Source organism: Erythrolamprus reginae, chromosome 6 (assembly GCF_031021105.1).
Source record: "Erythrolamprus reginae isolate rEryReg1 chromosome 6, rEryReg1.hap1, whole genome shotgun sequence".
Taxonomy (NCBI): Eukaryota; Metazoa; Chordata; class Lepidosauria; order Squamata; family Dipsadidae; genus Erythrolamprus; species Erythrolamprus reginae.
Window position 1 is genome coordinate 13,943,731 of NC_091955.1, and position 18,872 is coordinate 13,962,602.

Below are 18,872 nucleotides of genomic sequence, written 5' to 3' on the forward strand. Positions count from 1 at the left end.
CCAGCTCTTACCGGCTTGCAAGCTCTTTCATTGTTACTCTCTGCAAAGAATGTTTTACAAGTCCTAAGTCTATAAGCAGGGTTTTTTCCATTGCTCTTTTGGCTCCGAATGTTTCTTTCCAGGTGCTAATGATGTTCCCACCTCTTACTAGCTTGCAAGCTCTTTCATTGCTACTCTCTGCAAAGAATGTTTTACAAGTCCTAAGTCTTTAAGCAGGGTTTTTTCCATTGCTCTACTTGCTCCCAATGTTTCTTTCCAGGCGCTAATGATGTTCCCAGTTCTTACCGGCTTGCACGCTCTTTCATTGCTACTCTCTGCAAAGAATGTTTTACAAGTCCTAAGTCTTTAAGCAGGGTTTTTTCCATTGCTCTACTTGCTCTCAATGTTTCTTTCCAGGGGCTAATGATGTTCCCGGCTCTTACTGGCTAACAAGCTCTTTCATTGTTACTCTCTCCGAATAAAGTTTTTTTAAAGTCCTAACCAGGAGATAAAATAATGTGCTGAAACCGACCAGACTAAGGACGCTAGCCAGATGAATACCTGGTAAGCAGATTCTTTCCCCTATTTTCCTCCCCCAAAGCTAAGGTGCGTCTTATACTCCGAAAAATATGTTATTTCAGATATCCTTGTGGAAACTGTGGCAGCAGTTTGTGGCAGCAGCCGAAAAAAGCTACCAAGAAATGATGGAAAGTCTTTCACACAACCAGGTTGTACACCAAAATAGGCAACTTTTTCCACGATCCTATTAGCAAATCTGATACAGTGGCACCTTTACCTATAAACGTCTCTACTTACGAATGTTTCTAGATAAGAACCGGGTGTTCAAGATTTTTTTTCCTCTTCTCAAGAACCATTTTCCACTTACAAACCCGAGCCTCTGAAACTGTAACCCGAAAAGGCCAGGAGAAGCCTCCGTGGGGCCTCTCTAGGAATCCCCTGGGAGGAACCAGGGCCAGAAAAGGCAGAGAAGCCTCTGTGGGGTCTCTCTAGGAATCTCCTGGGAGGAAACAGGGCTGGAAAAGGTGGGGAGAAGCCTCTGTGGGGCCTCTCTAGAAATCTCCTCGGAGGAAACAGGGCTGGTAAAGGTGGGGAGAAGCCTCTGTGGGGCCTCTCTAGGAATCTCCTGGGAGGAAACAGGGCGGGGAAAGGTGGGGAGAAGCCTCTGTGGGGCCTCTTTGAAATCTCCTGGGAGGAAACAGGGCCGGAAAAGGCAGGGAGAAGCCTCCGTGGGGCCTTTCTAGGAATCTCCTGGGAGGAACCAGGGCCAGAAAAGGCCGGGAGAAGCCTTCTGGGGCCTCTCTAGGAATCTCCTGGGAGGAAACAGGGCCAGAAAAGGCAGGGAGAAGCCTCCATGAGGCCTCTCTAGGAATCTCCTGGGAGGAAACAGGGCCTCCACCCTCCCTGTGGTTTCCCCAATAGCACACATTATTTGCTTTTACATAGATTCCTATGGGAAAAATTGCTTCTTCTTACAAACTTTTCTACTTAAGAACCTGGTTACGGAACAAATTAAGTTCATAAGTAGGGGTACCACTCTATTGTATATTTGTGTTTAAGAGAGATAGAGAGTATTGCACAATGGAAAGGTTACATCTGAGCACAGGAAACCCCGATTTGTGCCTGTACTGTAATCAACTTTGCTAAAGTCCCAAAGCATTGAGCTATAGGACCACATCACTACAAGGTCTTGTCTTTTTAAGGAGAACAGAATCTGGGAGACAGGTGGTGCCCTTTCAAAAAACAATCCATTATTTAAGCCATGAAAAGGTTGGACAAATGGCAGATGGCGGGTGTTTGTACCCATCCCAAAACAATACAGCTGAGTCTTCTTCTGCTAACTTTAAGCAAACTTATTTTTCCTTCTTTCTCCCTCGGTATGATTGCATTCGGCAGGTATGTGTATTTTTACATCTTTTAAGATAAATACTGGCTTAAAGGACTCTGCAAGAGAACAACTGAAAAGGTAGTTAAATATCATGGGAAGATTTTTTTTTTCCCCAAGACCTTATGCCAAATGTTACAGTCACTGTCAATATGTCAACACAGCCACACAACGTACAATTGAGTAATCGCAGGAATGCCACTTTGATAGACAGCAAAGGGGGTGATGGTGTTTGTTATACGTTTCTATGTGTTTTTCTTTTCCCCAATTGTGTTTGTAAGAATAAGCTGAAATTATTGTAATAAGGTTGAAGGAAATCAACGTGGAATTCAATTAGATGAAAATTTGGACATCTGGATGACAAAGTTAGAGGTCAAGGCTAAGGGGGCATGATTGATACCAAAAATAATTTAATTTGGAAATATTAAACTTTTTTGGGGGGACAATAATATATGATTTACTAACTAAATAGTGTTTTTATTGTAATTCGACTATTTTGAAATGTATGGAAAAAAGTTTGTATGGAGGGGGGGGGAAATTACCCCCACCCCCAAAAAAAAGAATTCCCCAGCCAAACTCTTTCAATTGATACCAGCTACTAATGAAGATTAATTAGTAGCTGGTTGCTTGCCAAAAAAGACTGCTTGTAGATTGGTAAGACTGCTAACATTCGCTGCTAAGACGTTTATTAGAAGTGGTGTTTGGATTAAACAAGTTTGTACAAACTGGGTGTTGCGCTACGTTCTTCGCGGGGACAGAACAGGTTGACTCTATTGGATATATTAATAGCACTATTACTTTGCAGCAGATATAGTGCAGCAAGAAGAGACACATGACTAGCAATCCCCCTTTGTTTAGTAGCAAATAATCTCTCCTTGGATAAGATGAGAAGTACAACCTTTTACTCACAATTGAGTTGATTTCTTTCACTATCATGCATAACAGGATGCAGGTAGTAAGGCTTACATTTCAGTCCGTTCTAATAGTTGCTAGATGGTACCATTCATGAGGATGGCATTGGATTGTACATCCAACACATGTGGCCTCAACCAAGAATAACAAGTTAAAGGAAGTCAGCATGGAGAAGTAGTAAGGGGTAAAAGGGAAGAGTCATTTGCTTTGCACTGGTATATATAGGCTAGCAGATCACATGCCCCCTAGTGCCACCTGTGGAAGGGAGTGGCTTTATACAGTGATACAGTGGTACCTCTAGCTAAGAATGCCTCTGCTTACGAACTTTTCTAGATACAAACCGTGTGTTCAAGAATTTTTTTGCCTCTTCTCACGAACCATTTTCCACTTATGAACCCGAGCCTCCGAAACTGTAACCGGAAAAGGCAGGGAGAAGCCTCCATGGGTTCTTCTCTAGGAATTTCCTGGGAGGAAGCAGGGCCGGAAAAGACAGGGAGAAGCCTTCGTGGGGCCTCTCTAGGAATCTCCTGGGAGGAAACAGGGCCGGAAAAGGCAGGGAGAAGCCTCCATGGGGCCTCTCTAGGAATCTCCTGGGAGGAAACAGGGTCGGAAAAGGCAGGGAGAAGCCTCCGTGGGGCCTCTCTAGGAATCTCCTGGGAGGAAACAGGGCCGGAAAAGGCAGGGAGAAGCCTCCATGTGGCCTCTATAGGAATCTCCTGGGAGGAAACAGGGCCAGAATAGGCAGAGAGAAGCCTCCGTGGGGCCTCATAGGAATCTCCTGGGAGGAAACAGGGCCAGAATAGGCGGGGAGAAGCCTTTGTGGGGCCTCTCTAGGAATCTCCTGGGAGGAAACAGGGCTGGAATAGGCAGGGAGAAGCCTCCGTGGGGCCTCTCTAGGAATCTCCTGGGAGGAAACAGGGCCGGAAAAGGCAGGGAGAAGCCTCCGTGGGGCCTCTCTAGGAATCTCCTGGGAGGAAACAGGGCTGGAAAAGGCAGGAGAAGCCTCCGTGGGGCCTGTCTAGGAATCTTCTGGGAGGAAACAGGGCCGGAAAAGGCAGGGAGAAGCCTCCGTGGGGCCTCAAAGGAATCTCCTGGGAAGAAACAGGGCCGGAAAAGGTGGGGAGCTGTAAAGCACTATGAAGTGGTATATAAATGCAAGTGCTATTGCTATTGCTATTTTTAAGAAGAGGAAGTTTGAACTGCAGATTGCAGAGAGTTACAAGTCCACCCCTTTTTAGGAGGCTAACAAGGGGGCATCTTTTAAGATGAAAGATTATCCTTCCTTTGCAGGCCACCCAATCCCTGTCTTAATAAGGAATCCCCATTTACAAACCAAGCTTCGTGGGAACCAACAATTCTACACACTCAGAAATTTCATCAGAAAAGATCCGTTTTATTCAAAACAGGCAAGTGTGCCATCCGAGATGTACAATAGATATACGGAGTGAGGTCATGGGATAGGCGATATCAAAAGAGAAGCGATGCAGTCAAAGATTTAGAAAACAGCCTTAGATCCACCGCCCTCAAAAGATGTAGAGGAGGCCTAGACGTACGTAAATCAGGGCGAAAAAGGCACAGAACCACTCCTGTAAAATCTGGAAAACCGGAGTTCCCCAAATTGATCACGGTAACTCTCATCCAGAAGACATTTTTTAAAACCAGCTGCCACATCACAATTAACGTTCCTATAAGCTTTCGCCCTTCACAATCCTTACAATGACCTTGCTAGAGAAATCAGTGTTGTTTTCCATTATACGAGGATCGCCCAGAAAGTAATAATAATAATAATAATAATAATTTATTAGATTTGTATGCCACCCCTCTCTCCGAAGACTCGGAGAGGGGTAATGCACCATATTTTTTTCTCAGCCGACAGTAATGTTACGAATGCGAAATTTTAGATATACATTATTTGAATTGTGTTGTGGTTAGCTCTGGCCCAGCTCCTGCCCCAAGGAGTGTGCAGGTGGATGTGGGGGAGATATCCACATGCCACAGGCCTGTTTTGCTCCCGATGGAATCTGCCGATGAAGCCTCCTCTGACCAAGGAAGCGTGAGTGACAGGGAAGAGGGGAGTTTGGCAGACAGCCCAGGAGGAGATCAATCATCTTTGGATTCTGAACAAGAATTAATGACACATCCACACATGCGTAGAGTGATGCATAGGAGACAACAACTAAAGGATTATTACAAGAGAAAATGAGGCCACCTGTGGTTGGGTGGGGCTGCTGTAATTAGGGCTGCTGCTATAAAAAGGAGTGTGTAGGTGTGGCCTGTGAAAGAGTATCTGATCGCAGTTCTTCAGGAATCGTGTGTTGCTGTTTTCTGGACTTTGTTGATTTTTTCACGCCTTTGAAACCAAAGCAGAGCAACGTGTGTGTGTGTGTGTCTCACTTCATTGGAAGAAGGGGTGGGAAGTTTCTTCACAGCTCCTAGCTAAGTACTTAATGACTGCTTAAGGGAAATTGTACAGACTACCCGGTTGTTTTGGGACAGTGCTCTTTACAATACAAAAAAGAGTGCTTAGTTTATTTTGAATTTTGTGATAAAGAACATTGTTTTGAATTTTCAAATGTGTGTGTGTCTGCAATTTGTACCCTTGAATTGTCGGGAGGCTCCTACCAGAGAGCCCAGCAGAACAAATTGTCAGGAATATGTGGGTAAATTTTGCATTTCTTCAGACCGATAGCGTAGCTGCAGCAGTGTTTGGAAATGGCGTCTGTAAGTTGTGTACGTTACAAGCAGCGTGTCGTCATTGAATTTCTCCACTGCGGAGAAAGAAACTGTTGGGAACATTCACAAACGTTTCTGTACAGTTTATGGAGAATCTGCAGTCGACAGTATAGCCGACCGATGTAGCATACATGTTAGGATAGGATTAATATCTGTACTTCTAGCATATATGCCTTCTACACTCTGGCTCCATTAGCCAGGACAGGACTACATGTCAGTCACATAGTTGAGTCTGCACTTCTGGCGAAATCTGCTTAAGGAAATGACTGGCCATAAAACGGTTCAACCACTCTCCTCTGATAACAAGTATGCATCAACCAGGATGAGAACTGTCTGATCAAAGGATGCCAATGCCTGGAGTAAACAGGATGAAGGCCGTGATAAAAGACCTTGCTTATGGTAAACAGGAGATAGCTGTGTTAAGAAACAAAAGGTCCCAGGAAATTGGCCATGAGAGACATTTGCTCAATAGAAATTGGTTACATGCCATATGGAGATAGGAAGGACTTGAGATCATGTTTAGAGTGACGTTATTGGATGTTTGTATATCACTTGACATGTACGTGTAATCATTCCCGTTTGCATATGCTCCCAATAAAAGGAGGTGCACAGCTCAATACTGTGTCACATCACCCAGAGAGAAATGTGTCCAAGTCTTCTTTCTAGGATTGGTGTTTGTGAGTGACCCGCCTGGCTGGGGGTGCTCTAAGTCCCTCTGAGACATCGTATGTAGCTGCAGCAGTGTTTTGAAATGGCGTCTGTAAGTGATATACATTACAAGCAGCATGTCATCATTGAATTTATCCCTGCAGAGAAAGAAATTGTTGGGAACATTCACAAACATTTCTGTACAGTTTAGGGAGAATCTGCAATCAACAGAAGTACGGTTAGTCGCTGGGCACAAAGGGTGAGGCTATTAGAGGTGATTCACACAGTGCAGAAATGGCTTTGTGACCAGAACAAGGAGTGTTACCGACAGGGCATACATACCCTTATGTCTCGCTGGAGGAAGGCCATAGAATGGGATGGAAATTATGTGGAAAAATAGGGAGTGTAGAAGAAGCATCACTCTTTCTTGTGTGTAAGTTTCATTGTGTTCAGTAAATAATTGTTGAAGGAAAAAAATGTGGTGCATTACTTACTGGGCAACCCTCGTATTACCACAGTAATGATTAGATTAGATTAGATTTATTGGATTTATATGCCGCCCCTCTCCGCAGACTCGGGGCTGGGACTCAAGCATGTTCAGATAGAAGTGAGATTTGGAGCTTAGACTAAACCTATGCCCAGTTCCAGACAGGGCATTTTCTTCTCAACAATGCCTGGCCAGTTTGCAACACCAATGTTGGAATCAGACACTATGCTCAACAGAGAAGACTGCAAGCAACAGTTCTGCAAACACACGGGTATTTCCAGGGAGCAAAATTTCATTTCCAAAAGGCAGGTTGTAGGCTCAAAGTATGGAAGATTCACAACACAAAAGGCAAAACAGAAACCAGCTTTTCCCAACCCGGTTAGCTTCCAGATTTATGGGACCACGTCTTTCATTCTGACTCACTTCGGATACTGCCTACCAACCCAACCGAAGGCCACCAAGTTAGGAAACGGACTGGAAAGACAAACAAAACATAGGAAGGAAAATAAAAAATCAAGGGCAATTTCCTGGGACATCCCTTGCGGTTTCTGGAGAGGTTCAGGTCACTCTGCGTTCTTGTACTTCGTGAATAAGTTGTATAAAACCCGCAGGGTAGACTTCAGGTCCAGTTTGACGACATCTGAGGGATAAACCAAAAGGAAAAGATGTGGTGGCTTTTTCTTTACCAAAACACGATGTTTGAATTGCAAACGTGAAAAAGTCTTCTCTTTTAGTGCTAGTTTCCATAAGAGTTTAAAGACCCACTTATGCCGCCAAGCTTGGGGTTATTAAACTCTACCCCTTGGCCAATGAATATATACAGTGGTACCTCATCATACGAACTTAATTGGTTCCAGGAGGAGATTCGTAAGGTGAAAGGTTCGTAAGATGAAACAATGTTTCCCATAGGAATCAATGTAAAAGCAAATAATGCGTGCAAATCCTTCAGGAAAATCCCAAACTTTAGAAGGGAGGCGAACAGAGGGCAGGGAGGAGCAGCTAAAGGGGGTGGGTGGAAGAAGCAAGGCTAGGCTAAAGAGTGAGTGGGAAGGAAGAAAGGCAAGTGGGGGCGCCCCTCTCTTTTCTTTCTTAAAAAGACACCCTTTCAGTGCCTTTGCAAGCACCTTGTTCTCGGCAAAAATTTTCCTACTCCAAGCAGCCCCTCCCTCCTCCCTTTTCTTTCTTAAAAAGACACCCTCTCAATTCCTTTGCAAGCACCTTGTTCTCGGCAAAATTTTCCTACTCTATGCAGCCCCTCCCTTTTCTTTCTTCAAAAAAGGGGGGGGAAAGAAACCCCTTCATCCCAGCAGCAGCTGCTTGGGTTCGTAAGGTGAAAATAGTTCGGAAGAAGAGGCAAAAAAATCTTAAACACCAGCTTCGTATCTTGAAAAGTTCGTTAGAAGAGGCGTTCGTAAGATGAGGTACCACTGTAGTAAGCTTGCTGAATGGGATGTGTGCATGTTAATAGGCTTTTTAGTTTCTTTTTACAATGTAACTCTTAATTTTAACTTATCTTTATCCCAATGTATACTGTTTTTATATGTTGTGAGCTGCCCCAAGTCTTTGGAGAGGGGAGGCATATAAATGGAAATAATAATAATAATAATAATAATAATAATAATAACAACAACAACAACAATAATAATAATAATAACAACAACAACAACAACAATAATAATAATAATAATAATAATAACAAGAACAATAATAATAGTTTGAGTTTACATGTTTATGGATTAAACATCCTGTTGGCATCAAGGTAAATTCAAGCTTGCTTTATCTCAAGATCCAAAGTTATTTTCAGTGATAGTTTCAGGATTATCCTAGTATTAGGGATATAATCCCTATAATTAGGGACCTATAAAGCCCTTCATGATATCGGACCAGAATATCTCTGGGACCGTCTTTTGCCGCACGAATCCCAGCGACCGGTTAGGTCCCACAGAGTTGGCCTTCTTCGGGTCCTGTCGACTAAACAATGTCGTTTGGCGGGGCCCGGGGGAAGAGCCTTCTCTGTGGTGGCCCCGACCCTCTGGAACCAACTCCCCCCCAGATATCAGAGTTGCCCCCACCCTCCTCGCCTATCGTAAGCTCCTCAAAACCCACCTCTGTCGGCAGGCATGGGGGAATTGAGATATTCCCTTCCCCCCAGGCTTATAAAATTTATGCATGGTATATCTGTATGTATGATTGGTGTTTCTTAAATGGGTTTTTTTTTAAATTACTTTTAATATTAGATTTGTTTATATTGTCTTTTTTTACTGTTGTTAGCCGCCCCGAGTCTGCGGAGAGGGGCTGCATACAAACCTAATTAATAAATAAATAAATAATAAATTTATTAGGGGTAAAAAAATTATCATTGGCATTAGAGTGAATTGGGGATTGGGGTTCTCTGGCGAGAAATAATCTGGCCTTAGAGTGAAATTTTTACCTTTAGTGCTAATCTAAAAATAATCTAGGGGTACAGAGAGCATAGAACATTTCCAGCTAAACACTCCTATTGGAAGGAAGTACACTTTAAGGTTAAGGGTAGACAACCTTGATATTTTAGGGATTTATTTAATAGTTTTATTTATGGTGAAGTTTTATGGTTAGTGATGTCTGAGAACTGCCCTATAACAAAGTTTTAATTTATATATAATGCTTATGGCGAATAGAATGGAATGGAATGGAGTGGAATGAAGAATAAGAGTGATTGAATGGAGTGGAGAATAGAATGGAGTGGAGTGGAGTAGAGAATGGAATGGAGTAAAGTGGAGAATGGAATGGAGAATAGAGTGGAATGGAGTGGAGAATAGAGTGGAGTGGAGTGGAGAATGGAATGGAGTAAAGTGGAGAATGGAATGGAGAATAGAGTGGAATGGAGTGGAAAATAGAATGGAGTGGAGTGGAGTCGAGAATGGAATGGAGTGGAGAATGGAATGGAATGGAGTGGAATGAAGAATAAGAGTGATTGAATGGAGTGGAGAATAGAATGGAGTGGAGTGGAGTCGAGAATGGAGTGGAGTAGAGAATGGAATGGAATGGAGTAAAGTGGAGAATGGAATGGAGAATAGAGTGGAATGGAGTGGAGTGGAGTCGAGAATGGAGTAAAGTGGAGAATGGAATGGAGAATAGAGTGGAATGGAGTGGAAAATAGAATGAAATAGAGTGGAGTGGAGAATGGAATGAAGTGGAGAATGCAATGGAATGCAATGGAATGGAGTGAAATGGAGAATGGAGTGGAGTGGAAATTAGAATGGAATAGAGTGGAATGGAGAATAGAATGGCATGGCATGGCATGGCATGGAACGGAATAGTATTTTATTGGCCAGGTGTGACTGGACACACAAGGAATTTGTCTTGGTCCACACAATCTCAGTGTACATAAAAAGAAAATAAAAATTTAAAATTCCTAGTGGCATTAGGGCAGGGGGGATTAATTTAATACTGTTCTCATTTGGAAGAAGCAATTGGTCATCTCCCCTGGCCAGACATGGAGACTCCTAACTTTATTTAACATCGGTTCCAGGTCTTCAGGCCGTACCTTCTGGTCGTGCTTTTGGTTTCTTCAGCCCTGCATCTTGCATCAGCTCAAAAGAATAGGAGACATTGTGAACCTGAAGAAGGAATCAGACAACATAAAGGCATGATTAGATTCTTGTAACAGCTGGTGATGCAGCATTCCAGGTGTGGTCTTACTGAGGATTTAATAAAGTGGTACCAATACTTCACGTGATTTGGATTCTATGCCTCTGTTTCTATGACCAAGGATTGTATTTGATTTTGACATTTTCACCTGAATACCTAGTTTTGCCAACAAGCCTGGGAACCTCAGAAGGATCTGAGCCCATCAAGTGGCTTATCTGATTGTTGTCATCGGGGGATTATTGCTTTTTTTTTAATATTGGGTTTTTATCCTTGTAAGCTGCCTGAAGTAATTGAGAGCTGAGCTGGGCAGTCATATGGCCTTCCGAAAGGCTGCGAAGACCTGGCTTTTGCCAGCAGGCCTGGAGCCAATGAATATTGACATCTGTCATGTCCAAATTATATTTGAGTGGTATGCATTTGTGTTGATTGGACCGCTTGCTCTAAGGGGTTTTATAATAGAGGGTTTTTTTACTTACTTTACTTTACTTTACTTTACTTTACTTTACTTTACTTTACTTTACTTTACTTTACTTTAATTACTTACTTACTTACTTACTTACTTACTCTATCTATCTCCCTACCTACCTACCTACCTACCTACCTACCTATCTATCTATCTATCTATCTATCTATCTATCTATTTATTTATTTATTGGATTTGTATGCCGCCCCTCTCCGGAGACTCGGAGCGGCTAACAGCAACAATAAAACAGTGTTCAATAGTAATCTAATACTAAAAATGATTAACAACCCATTAATATAAAAACCAGACATACATACATACATACATACATACCATGCATAGAATTGTAAAGGCCTAGGGGGAAGGAGGATCTCAATTCCCCCATGCCTGACGGCAGAGGTGGGTTTTACTTTTATTATTATTAGTATTACTATTGTTGTTGCTGTTATTCATTGGGCCCCTGTCCGAGGAGGACATAACAACCTAAGAAGAGCCATGCTGAATCGGGCCAAAACCCGAGTCCAGCATTCTGTGTCACACAGTGGCCCACCAATTGTCCATGGGGATCTTGAGCAGAAGGCAAGACCCTCCCTTTCCCTTGACCCCCAACAAATGGTACTCGAGGGAATCCTGCCTGTCTCAACCAACATAGAAGCGGCACATGGACATCCGTTTCAATAACCACCAATACACTTGGCATCCATGAATCTGTCTAATCCTGCCTTGAAGCTATCAAGGCTGACAGCTGTCACGACCTCTTCTGGATGTGAGTTCCATAAACCAACGACCCTCTGGGTGAATAAATATTTCCCTTTATTTGTCCTCACTTTCTTACCTATGAGCTTCAGGGATTGCTCCCTTGTCCTAGTATTGTGTGATAGAGAAAATATTTTTTCTCTATCCACCTTTTCTATCCCATGCATGATTTTATACACTTCGATCAAGTCACCCCTTAAACGCCGTCTTTCAAGGCTGAAGAGACCAGCCTGGTATCATAAGGGAGGGGCTCCATTTCCTTGATCATACTTGTTGCCCTTTTTTGCACCTTTTCCAGTTCCATTATATCCTTCTTCAGGGGTGGCTCACAGCATATGAAGAAAACAATATAATTCTGAAATCCAATATTAACTAAAACAAGCAATCTACAACCCCAATTTACAAACATCTCATCTAACAAACTTTCCGCGATACGAACCCGGTGTTTAAGATTTTTTTGCCTCTTTTTCCGAACTATTTTCATCTTACAAACCCAAACCGCTGCCGCTGGGATGCCCCGCCTCCTGACTTCCATTGCCAGCCGAAGGCTCCCCTCGCTGGGAAACCCCACCTCCGGATTTCCGTGTTTTTGCAATGCTGCAATTTCCCTGAGGCTCCCCTCTCTGGGATTCCCTTCATTTTTGACAGCGCTGTTTTGAATCCCAGCGAGGGGAGCCTCAGGGAAATCGCACCATCGCAAAAGCACGGAAGTCCGGAGGTGGAGTTTCCCAGCGAGGAGAGCCTCAGGGGAATCCCAGCCAGTGTTCCCTCTAATTTCTTTGGGGGGGTGGGCGGAAAAGTATAGTGTCTGAGCGTAAATAAATAAATAAACAAACAAACAAACAAATAAAAACCCCACCCTGTTTTGCCTCAGAGAATTTCAAAATAAAATACTGTACTGTGTGTCTATAACAGTGAGCTCATAATAGGGCAACTCTATCAATATCAAACTGCCACTTAAATAGTTGAGCTAGTTTCAAACTAGATTTTGATTTTCTTTCTCTCTTCCTTACTCCCATTCTTTTTCTTTCTCTTTTCCTTCCTCTCTTTTTTCTATCTGTTTCTCTCTCTTCCTCTCTTCCTCTCTCTCTCCTTCCCTCTCACTCTTTCCCTCTCGGCTTCTGGGCAGGTTTGGAAAACTCTGAGTTGATGATGATTTTTAAGTGAGCGATTGCTCACTGCTCAGCTTAGAGGGAACTATGATCCCAGCAGCGCAAGAATGGGCGCTTCGGCTGGCAAAATAAGTCCGGAGGCGGGGATTCCCAGCAGTGTAAGGCAAAAGGGGTGAGTTTTGGGCTTGCACGCATTATTCACTTTTACATTGATTCCTATGGGAATCATTGTTTCATCTTACGAACTTTTCACCTTACGAACCTCGTCACGGAACAAATTAAGTTTGTAAGACGAGGTACCACTGTATTTGACTCCTTTTACTATTGTAAGGTATTTTTATTGTTGTAAGCCGTCCTAAGTCCCATTGGCATTGGACGGCACAGAAATCAATCAAACAAACAAACATACCTACATACAAATATAAATTTTCATAAATAAATAAAATGCCCAATGATTACTGCCTACTTTCTGATCCAAACTTTCAGGTGTTAAGAAGAAGTGATGGAGAGGGACAAAATAATCTTCAAGGAGGCCCATCAGTAGCACCAAGTAGACGCCATCTGCAAACTGAGAAGAAAGAAGGGCCAGATAGGAAGATGAGAATCAAGTGGCAGCAGAACCTCAACTGGGCTGGAGATCGTTCAGCCAACATGACCACCACCTCTATATCAGGGACATTTTGGGCAGGCTGAGGCTGAGCAGAATATTTCAGCAGTTTTGCGTATTAATTTTCAGATAAGGAGGAAAACCTTAGAGCAGTGATTTTCAACCTTTTTTGAGCCACGGCACATTTTTTACATTTACGAAACCCTGGGGCACATTGAGCGGGGCGGGGCTAAAAAAAGTTTGGACAAAAAATTCTCTCTCTCTCCCTTCCTTCCTCTTTCTTTCTCTCTCTCCATCCCTCTTTCTTTCTCTTCTTTCCTTCCTCTCTTTTTTTCTCTCTTTCTCTCCCTCCTTACCTCCCTCTGTCTTTCTCTCTCTGTCCTTCCCTCCCTCTCTTTCTCTCTCTGTTGCTTTCTTTCTCTCTCTTGCTCTCTCTCTTGCTTTCTTTCTCTCTCTTGCTCTCTCTCTCTCTTGCTTTCTTTCTCTTGTTCTTTCTCTCTCTCTTGCTTTCTTTCTTTCTCTTTCTTTCTCTCTCTCTCTCTTGCTTTCGTTCTCTCTCTGAGCTTCGCGGCACACCTGACCATGTCTCGCGGCACACTAGTGTGCCACAGCACACTGGTTGAAAAACACTGCCTTAGAGGATGTCTACAAGAATTCCCAAAATGTTCCCAAGTGACCCAGGAATCGATCACGATCTGACAAATAGTGAAGAGTGCAATGGTATTTGCTTAGAACACAGGGGCACATGATAGCAGTGATATAAGCAACAAATTAAGCTAGTGACTGAAATAGTTTCAAATGGGCCATCGGTAGCTTTTTAAAAAGTTACCCGTCCCGATAGCTGGAATATAAATTTCCAATGTTGTTTCTAGATGTCTTACCTGGCTTTCTAATTCCGACACTTCCAAATTCAGCTTGTTTAAGTGTTTGTTTACAAAAGTGATCAAGGACTGAAAAGTGGGAAAGAATACAATGATTAGAGAAATAAATATCCTACATGCTGATTCCCATGAACAGATACAACACTAAGCACAAGGTTACCCTAAATAATAATAATAATAATAATAATAATAATAATAATAATAATAATAATAACAACAACAACAACAAATGCTGTCAAAGCCAGAATTGAAAAATCAACAGATGATCCAAAGTGCAGACTCTGTAAAGAAACAGATGAAACAATCGATCACATACTCAGCTGCTGCAAAAAGATCGCACAAACTGACTACAAGCATAGACATGATGCTGTGGCACAGATGATCCACTGGAACTTGTGCCAGAACTACTATTTACCAGTGGCAAAGAACTGGTGGGATCATAAGCCTGAAAAAGTGGTCGAAAATGAGCAAGCAAAACTACTGTGGGACTTCCGACTTCAGACTGACCGAATTCTGAAGCATAACAAACCAGACATTGTGATCGTGGATAAAAAGAAAGTATGGATCATCGACATCGCAATCCCAGGAGACAGCAGAATTGAGGAGAAGCAGCTAGAGAAATTAGTGAAATACGAAGATCTAAAAATCGAGCTGCAACGACTCTGGCATAAGCCAGTGAAAGTGATCCCAGTGGTACTTGGCACGCTGGACGCAGTGCCAAAGGATCTCAGCGGACATTTGAAAACCATCTGAATTGACAAAATCTCCATCTGTCAATTGCAAAAGGACGCTTTACTGGGATCGGCAAACATAATTCACCGCTACATCACGCAGTCCTAGGTGCTTGGAAAGCGCCCGACTGGTGATGAAATACAAAATCCAGCATAGTGATCTCGTTTGCTGTGTTGTACTGACATAATATACTACAAATGCTAATTGGATATGGATATATATAAATTATTATTATTATTATTATTAGTAGTAGTAGTAGTAGTAGTAGTAGTAGTAGTAGTATTTATTAGATTTGTATGCTGCCCCTCTCCGAAGACTCTGAGTTGAGCTGGATAATGTTATTTTAGTTAAAATAGCAGCATAAAAGACAGGATTCTGAGTTCTTGGCAGTCATCCACAGGTAGTCCTCGACTTACAACCACAATTGAGATCAAAATTTCTGTTGTTAAAACTGAGGCGTTTGTTAAGCGAGCGGTCAGGCCGAAGCCATCGTGTGGAGTTAGAGACTTTGGCCTGCCACAGTAGAGAAGCATTACGGGAACTGGGAGGGATGGATGCATTAGAGGGAAAATTACTAGTCACAACAAATTCCTTTCTTAGAGTCCAAGGTCATCTTTTGTTCTGCATCAACAGATGTAAAGAGGAGGTCGGTGAAATCCCTGCACTCGGACTGGTCCCCGTGATGAACTTGTGGGTGTGGGGATTTGGGATGAACCTTAACCTGGATGGGGAACTGGAAGGAAGTTAGTATCGGGATAGCAACGGCGTGACCAACATGGCTCTGTTAAAAAATCGAACCTTGGATAAGCGAATTGGATTGGAATTCCCAGTTGGGGCTCATGTTAGTGCCCCATTGTCTCTCCGAGTCTACGGAGAAGGGAATAATAATAATAATAATAATAATAATAATAATAATAATAATAATAATTTTCAGGAGGTCACAGCCACAGTCATAAATATGAACCAGTTGTCAAACATCTGAATTTTGATCATATCATCAAGGGGACGCATCAAACGTCATAACTGTAAAAAACGGTCATAAGGCACATTTGTCAGTGCCGTTTGAACAGTCACTAAATAGACTATTGTAAATCAAGGACTACCTGTACTGCACCCCAGGAGTTTACTTCATTCAGTTGCATAAATTGGATGCTTTTTCAGTGTACCAAGGGAACAGTAAACGAAAGAAATGAGGAGGTTCATTAAACACAATTTTACCTTTTTTACCACACTTAGTTTATCTGGAGCATGGTCAAAGAGTGTATCAAAGGCATCTCGCTCTGGTTTAAAAGAGAAAAAGAAAGCTTTGTTAAAACGGTGAGAATTCAATGGAAAGTGGTGATATACGTGGTGATATTTACAGTGACCCCTCGAGTATCGCGAGGGTTACGTTCCAAGACCCCTCGCGATACTCGATTTTTCGCGATATAGTGGTGCGGAAGTAAAAACACCATCTGCGCATGCGTGCCCTTTTTCCATGGCCGCGCATGCGCAGATGGTGGAGTTTGCGTGGGCGGCGGGGAAGACCCAGGGAAGGTTTCTTCGGCCGCCCAGCAGCTGATTTGCTCGGCAGCGCCGCAGCAGCGAGGAGCCGAAGATCGGGGTTTCCCCTTTGCGTGGGCGGCGGGGAAACCCCGATCTTAGGCTCCTCGCTGCTGCGGCGCTGCCGAGCAGATCAGCTGCTGGGCGGCCGAAGAAACCTTCCCTGGGTCTTCCCCGCCGCCCACGCAAAGGGGAAACCCCGATCTTCGGCTCCTCGCTGCTGCGGCGCTGCCGAGCAGATCAGCTGCTGGGCGGCCGAAGAAACCTTCCCTGGGTCTTCCCTGCCGCCCACGCAAAGGGGAAACCCCGATCTTCGGCTCCTCGCTGCTGCGGCGCTGCCGAGCAGATCAGCTGCTGGGCGGCCGAAGAAACCTTCCCTGGGTCTTCCCCGCCGCCCACGCAAAGGGGAAACCCCGATCTTCGGCTCCTCGCTGCTGCCCGCCCGCCACTCACCCGCCCGCCCGCCGCCCGCCACTCGAGAGCAAGAGGGGGAGAGATAGAGAAAGAGAGAGAAGGAAAGAAAGAGATGAGAGAGGGAGGAAGAGAATGTGAGAGAGGAAGAAGCAAGATAGAGAAAGAGAGAGAGAAAGAAAGATGAGCAAGGAAGAGAGTGACGTCATCGGGTGGGAAAAATCGCGATATAGCGTTTCGCGAAGATCAAGATCGCGAAAATCGAGGGATCACTGTATAGGTAGCACCATGTAAAATGCAAATATGACTCGACAATATACCGTATTTTTGGAGTATAAGATGCACCTTTTTCCTTCCTAAAAGAGGCTGATAATTTGGGTGCTTTTATACTCTGAATGTAGGGGTTTTTTCAGCCCTAAATAGTTGCTAACAATCTTCCCAGCTCTTATCCGCTTGCAAGCTCTTTCATTGTTACTCTCTGCGAAGAATGTTTTCCAAGCCGTAAGTCTTTTCAGGGTTTTTTCCCCATTGGTCTAACTTGCTCCAAATGTTTCGTTCCAGCCCTAATCAGGTACTAACAAGGTCACAAGCCCACAAAACAGCAGATTCCAAGAAACTAAGTATCTACTTGAAATAATTACTGCTTAAAATTAATTGGCTGTGAAATAAAACATCCCATTTATCAAATTACCATATTTTTCGGAGTATAAGATGCACCTTAGTTTTCGGGTGGGGAAACAAGGGGGGATTTCTGCTTCTACCTACCAGCATCCTGGTCAGTTTCAGCACATTGCTGGTTGTTGAGCGCATGGTTGTGGGTCTACATTCAAAGTATAAGACACACCCAAATTTTCTGCCTCTTCTAGAGAGGGAAAAAAGTGTGTCTTATACAGTAGTACCTCTACCTAAGAATGCCTCTACTTACGAACTTTTCTAAATACCTCTTCTCAAGAACCATTTTCCACTTACAAACCCGAGCCTCCGAAACTGTAACCGGAAAAGGCAGGGAGAAGCCTCCATGGGGCCTCTCTAGGGATTTCCTGAGAGGAAGCAGGGCCAGAAAAGGTAGAGAGAAGCCTCCATGGTGCCTCTCTAGGAATCTCCTGGGAGGAAGCAGGGCCAGAAAAGGCGGGGAGAAGCCTCCATGGGGCCTCTCAAGGAATCTCCTGGGAGGAACCAGGGCCAGAAAAGGCAGGGAGAAGCCTCCATGGGGCCTCTCTAGGAATCTCCTGGGAGGAAGCAGGGCCAGAAAAGGTAGAGAGAAGCCTCCATGGGGCCTCTCTAGGAATCTCCTGGGAGGAAGCAGGGCCGGAAAAGGCGGGAAGAAGTCTCCATGGGGCCTCTCAGGGAATCTCCTGGGAGGAAACAGGGCCGGAAAAGGCAGGGAGAAGCCTCCATTGGGCCTCTCAAGGAATCTCCTGGGAGGAAACAGGGCCTCCACCCTCCCTGTGGTTTCCCCAATCGCAGGCATTATTTGCTTTTACATTGACTCCTATGTGAAAAATTGCTTCTTCTTACAAACTTTTCTAAAGAACCTGGTCACGGAACGAATTAAGTTCGTAAGTAGAGGTACCACTGTACTCTGAAAAAGACGGTAATTCATTCTGCAGCTAACAGTTATTCTCTTGCACACACAAACCATTCTCACACATAAAAGGACAAAACTACATAGATATACACACCCACATTCTCCAGGAACCCTTATCTTCCAATTGGGTCAATAGAGCATCCTAGATATGCCAGGATTAGACCAGCAGCAGAACCAAGTTTTAATCCAATGTTTTTCAACCTTGGCAACTTTCAATATGTGGACTTCAGCTCACAGAGTTACCCAGCCAGCATGCTGATTAAGAAGCCCAGAAATGAGCCGGGGTGGCGCAGCAGGTAGAGTGCTGTACTGCAGGCCACTGAAGCTGACTTGTAGATCTGAAGGTCAGCGGTTCAAATCTCATCACCGGCTCAAGGTTGACTCAGCCTTCCATCCTTCCGAGGTGGGTAAAATGAGGACCCGGATTGTGGGGGCAATAGCCTAGCTCTGTTACAAAAAAGTGCTATTGCTAACATGTTGTAAGCCGC

General features: G+C 43.8%; 1 protein-coding gene across 2 annotated transcripts in view; it reads right to left on the minus strand.

Annotated features, from left to right (window-relative positions):
- Nucleotides 1-4,166: 4,166 nt before the first annotated feature.
- Nucleotides 4,167-18,872, minus strand: part of PARVB (parvin beta) — a 67,502-nt gene continuing 52,796 nt past the window's right edge. For both annotated transcript variants that reach the window (XM_070755295.1, XM_070755296.1), the window contains exons 9-13: nt 16,062-16,123; nt 14,112-14,180; nt 13,090-13,191; nt 10,189-10,261; nt 4,167-7,302 (exon numbers count right to left, since the gene is read on the minus strand). In XM_070755295.1, the coding sequence (XP_070611396.1) occupies nt 7,226-7,302; nt 10,189-10,261; nt 13,090-13,191; nt 14,112-14,180; nt 16,062-16,123 (383 nt within the window). In that variant the 3' untranslated portion in view covers nt 4,167-7,225. The remainder of the gene's footprint in view (nt 7,303-10,188; nt 10,262-13,089; nt 13,192-14,111; nt 14,181-16,061; nt 16,124-18,872) is intronic.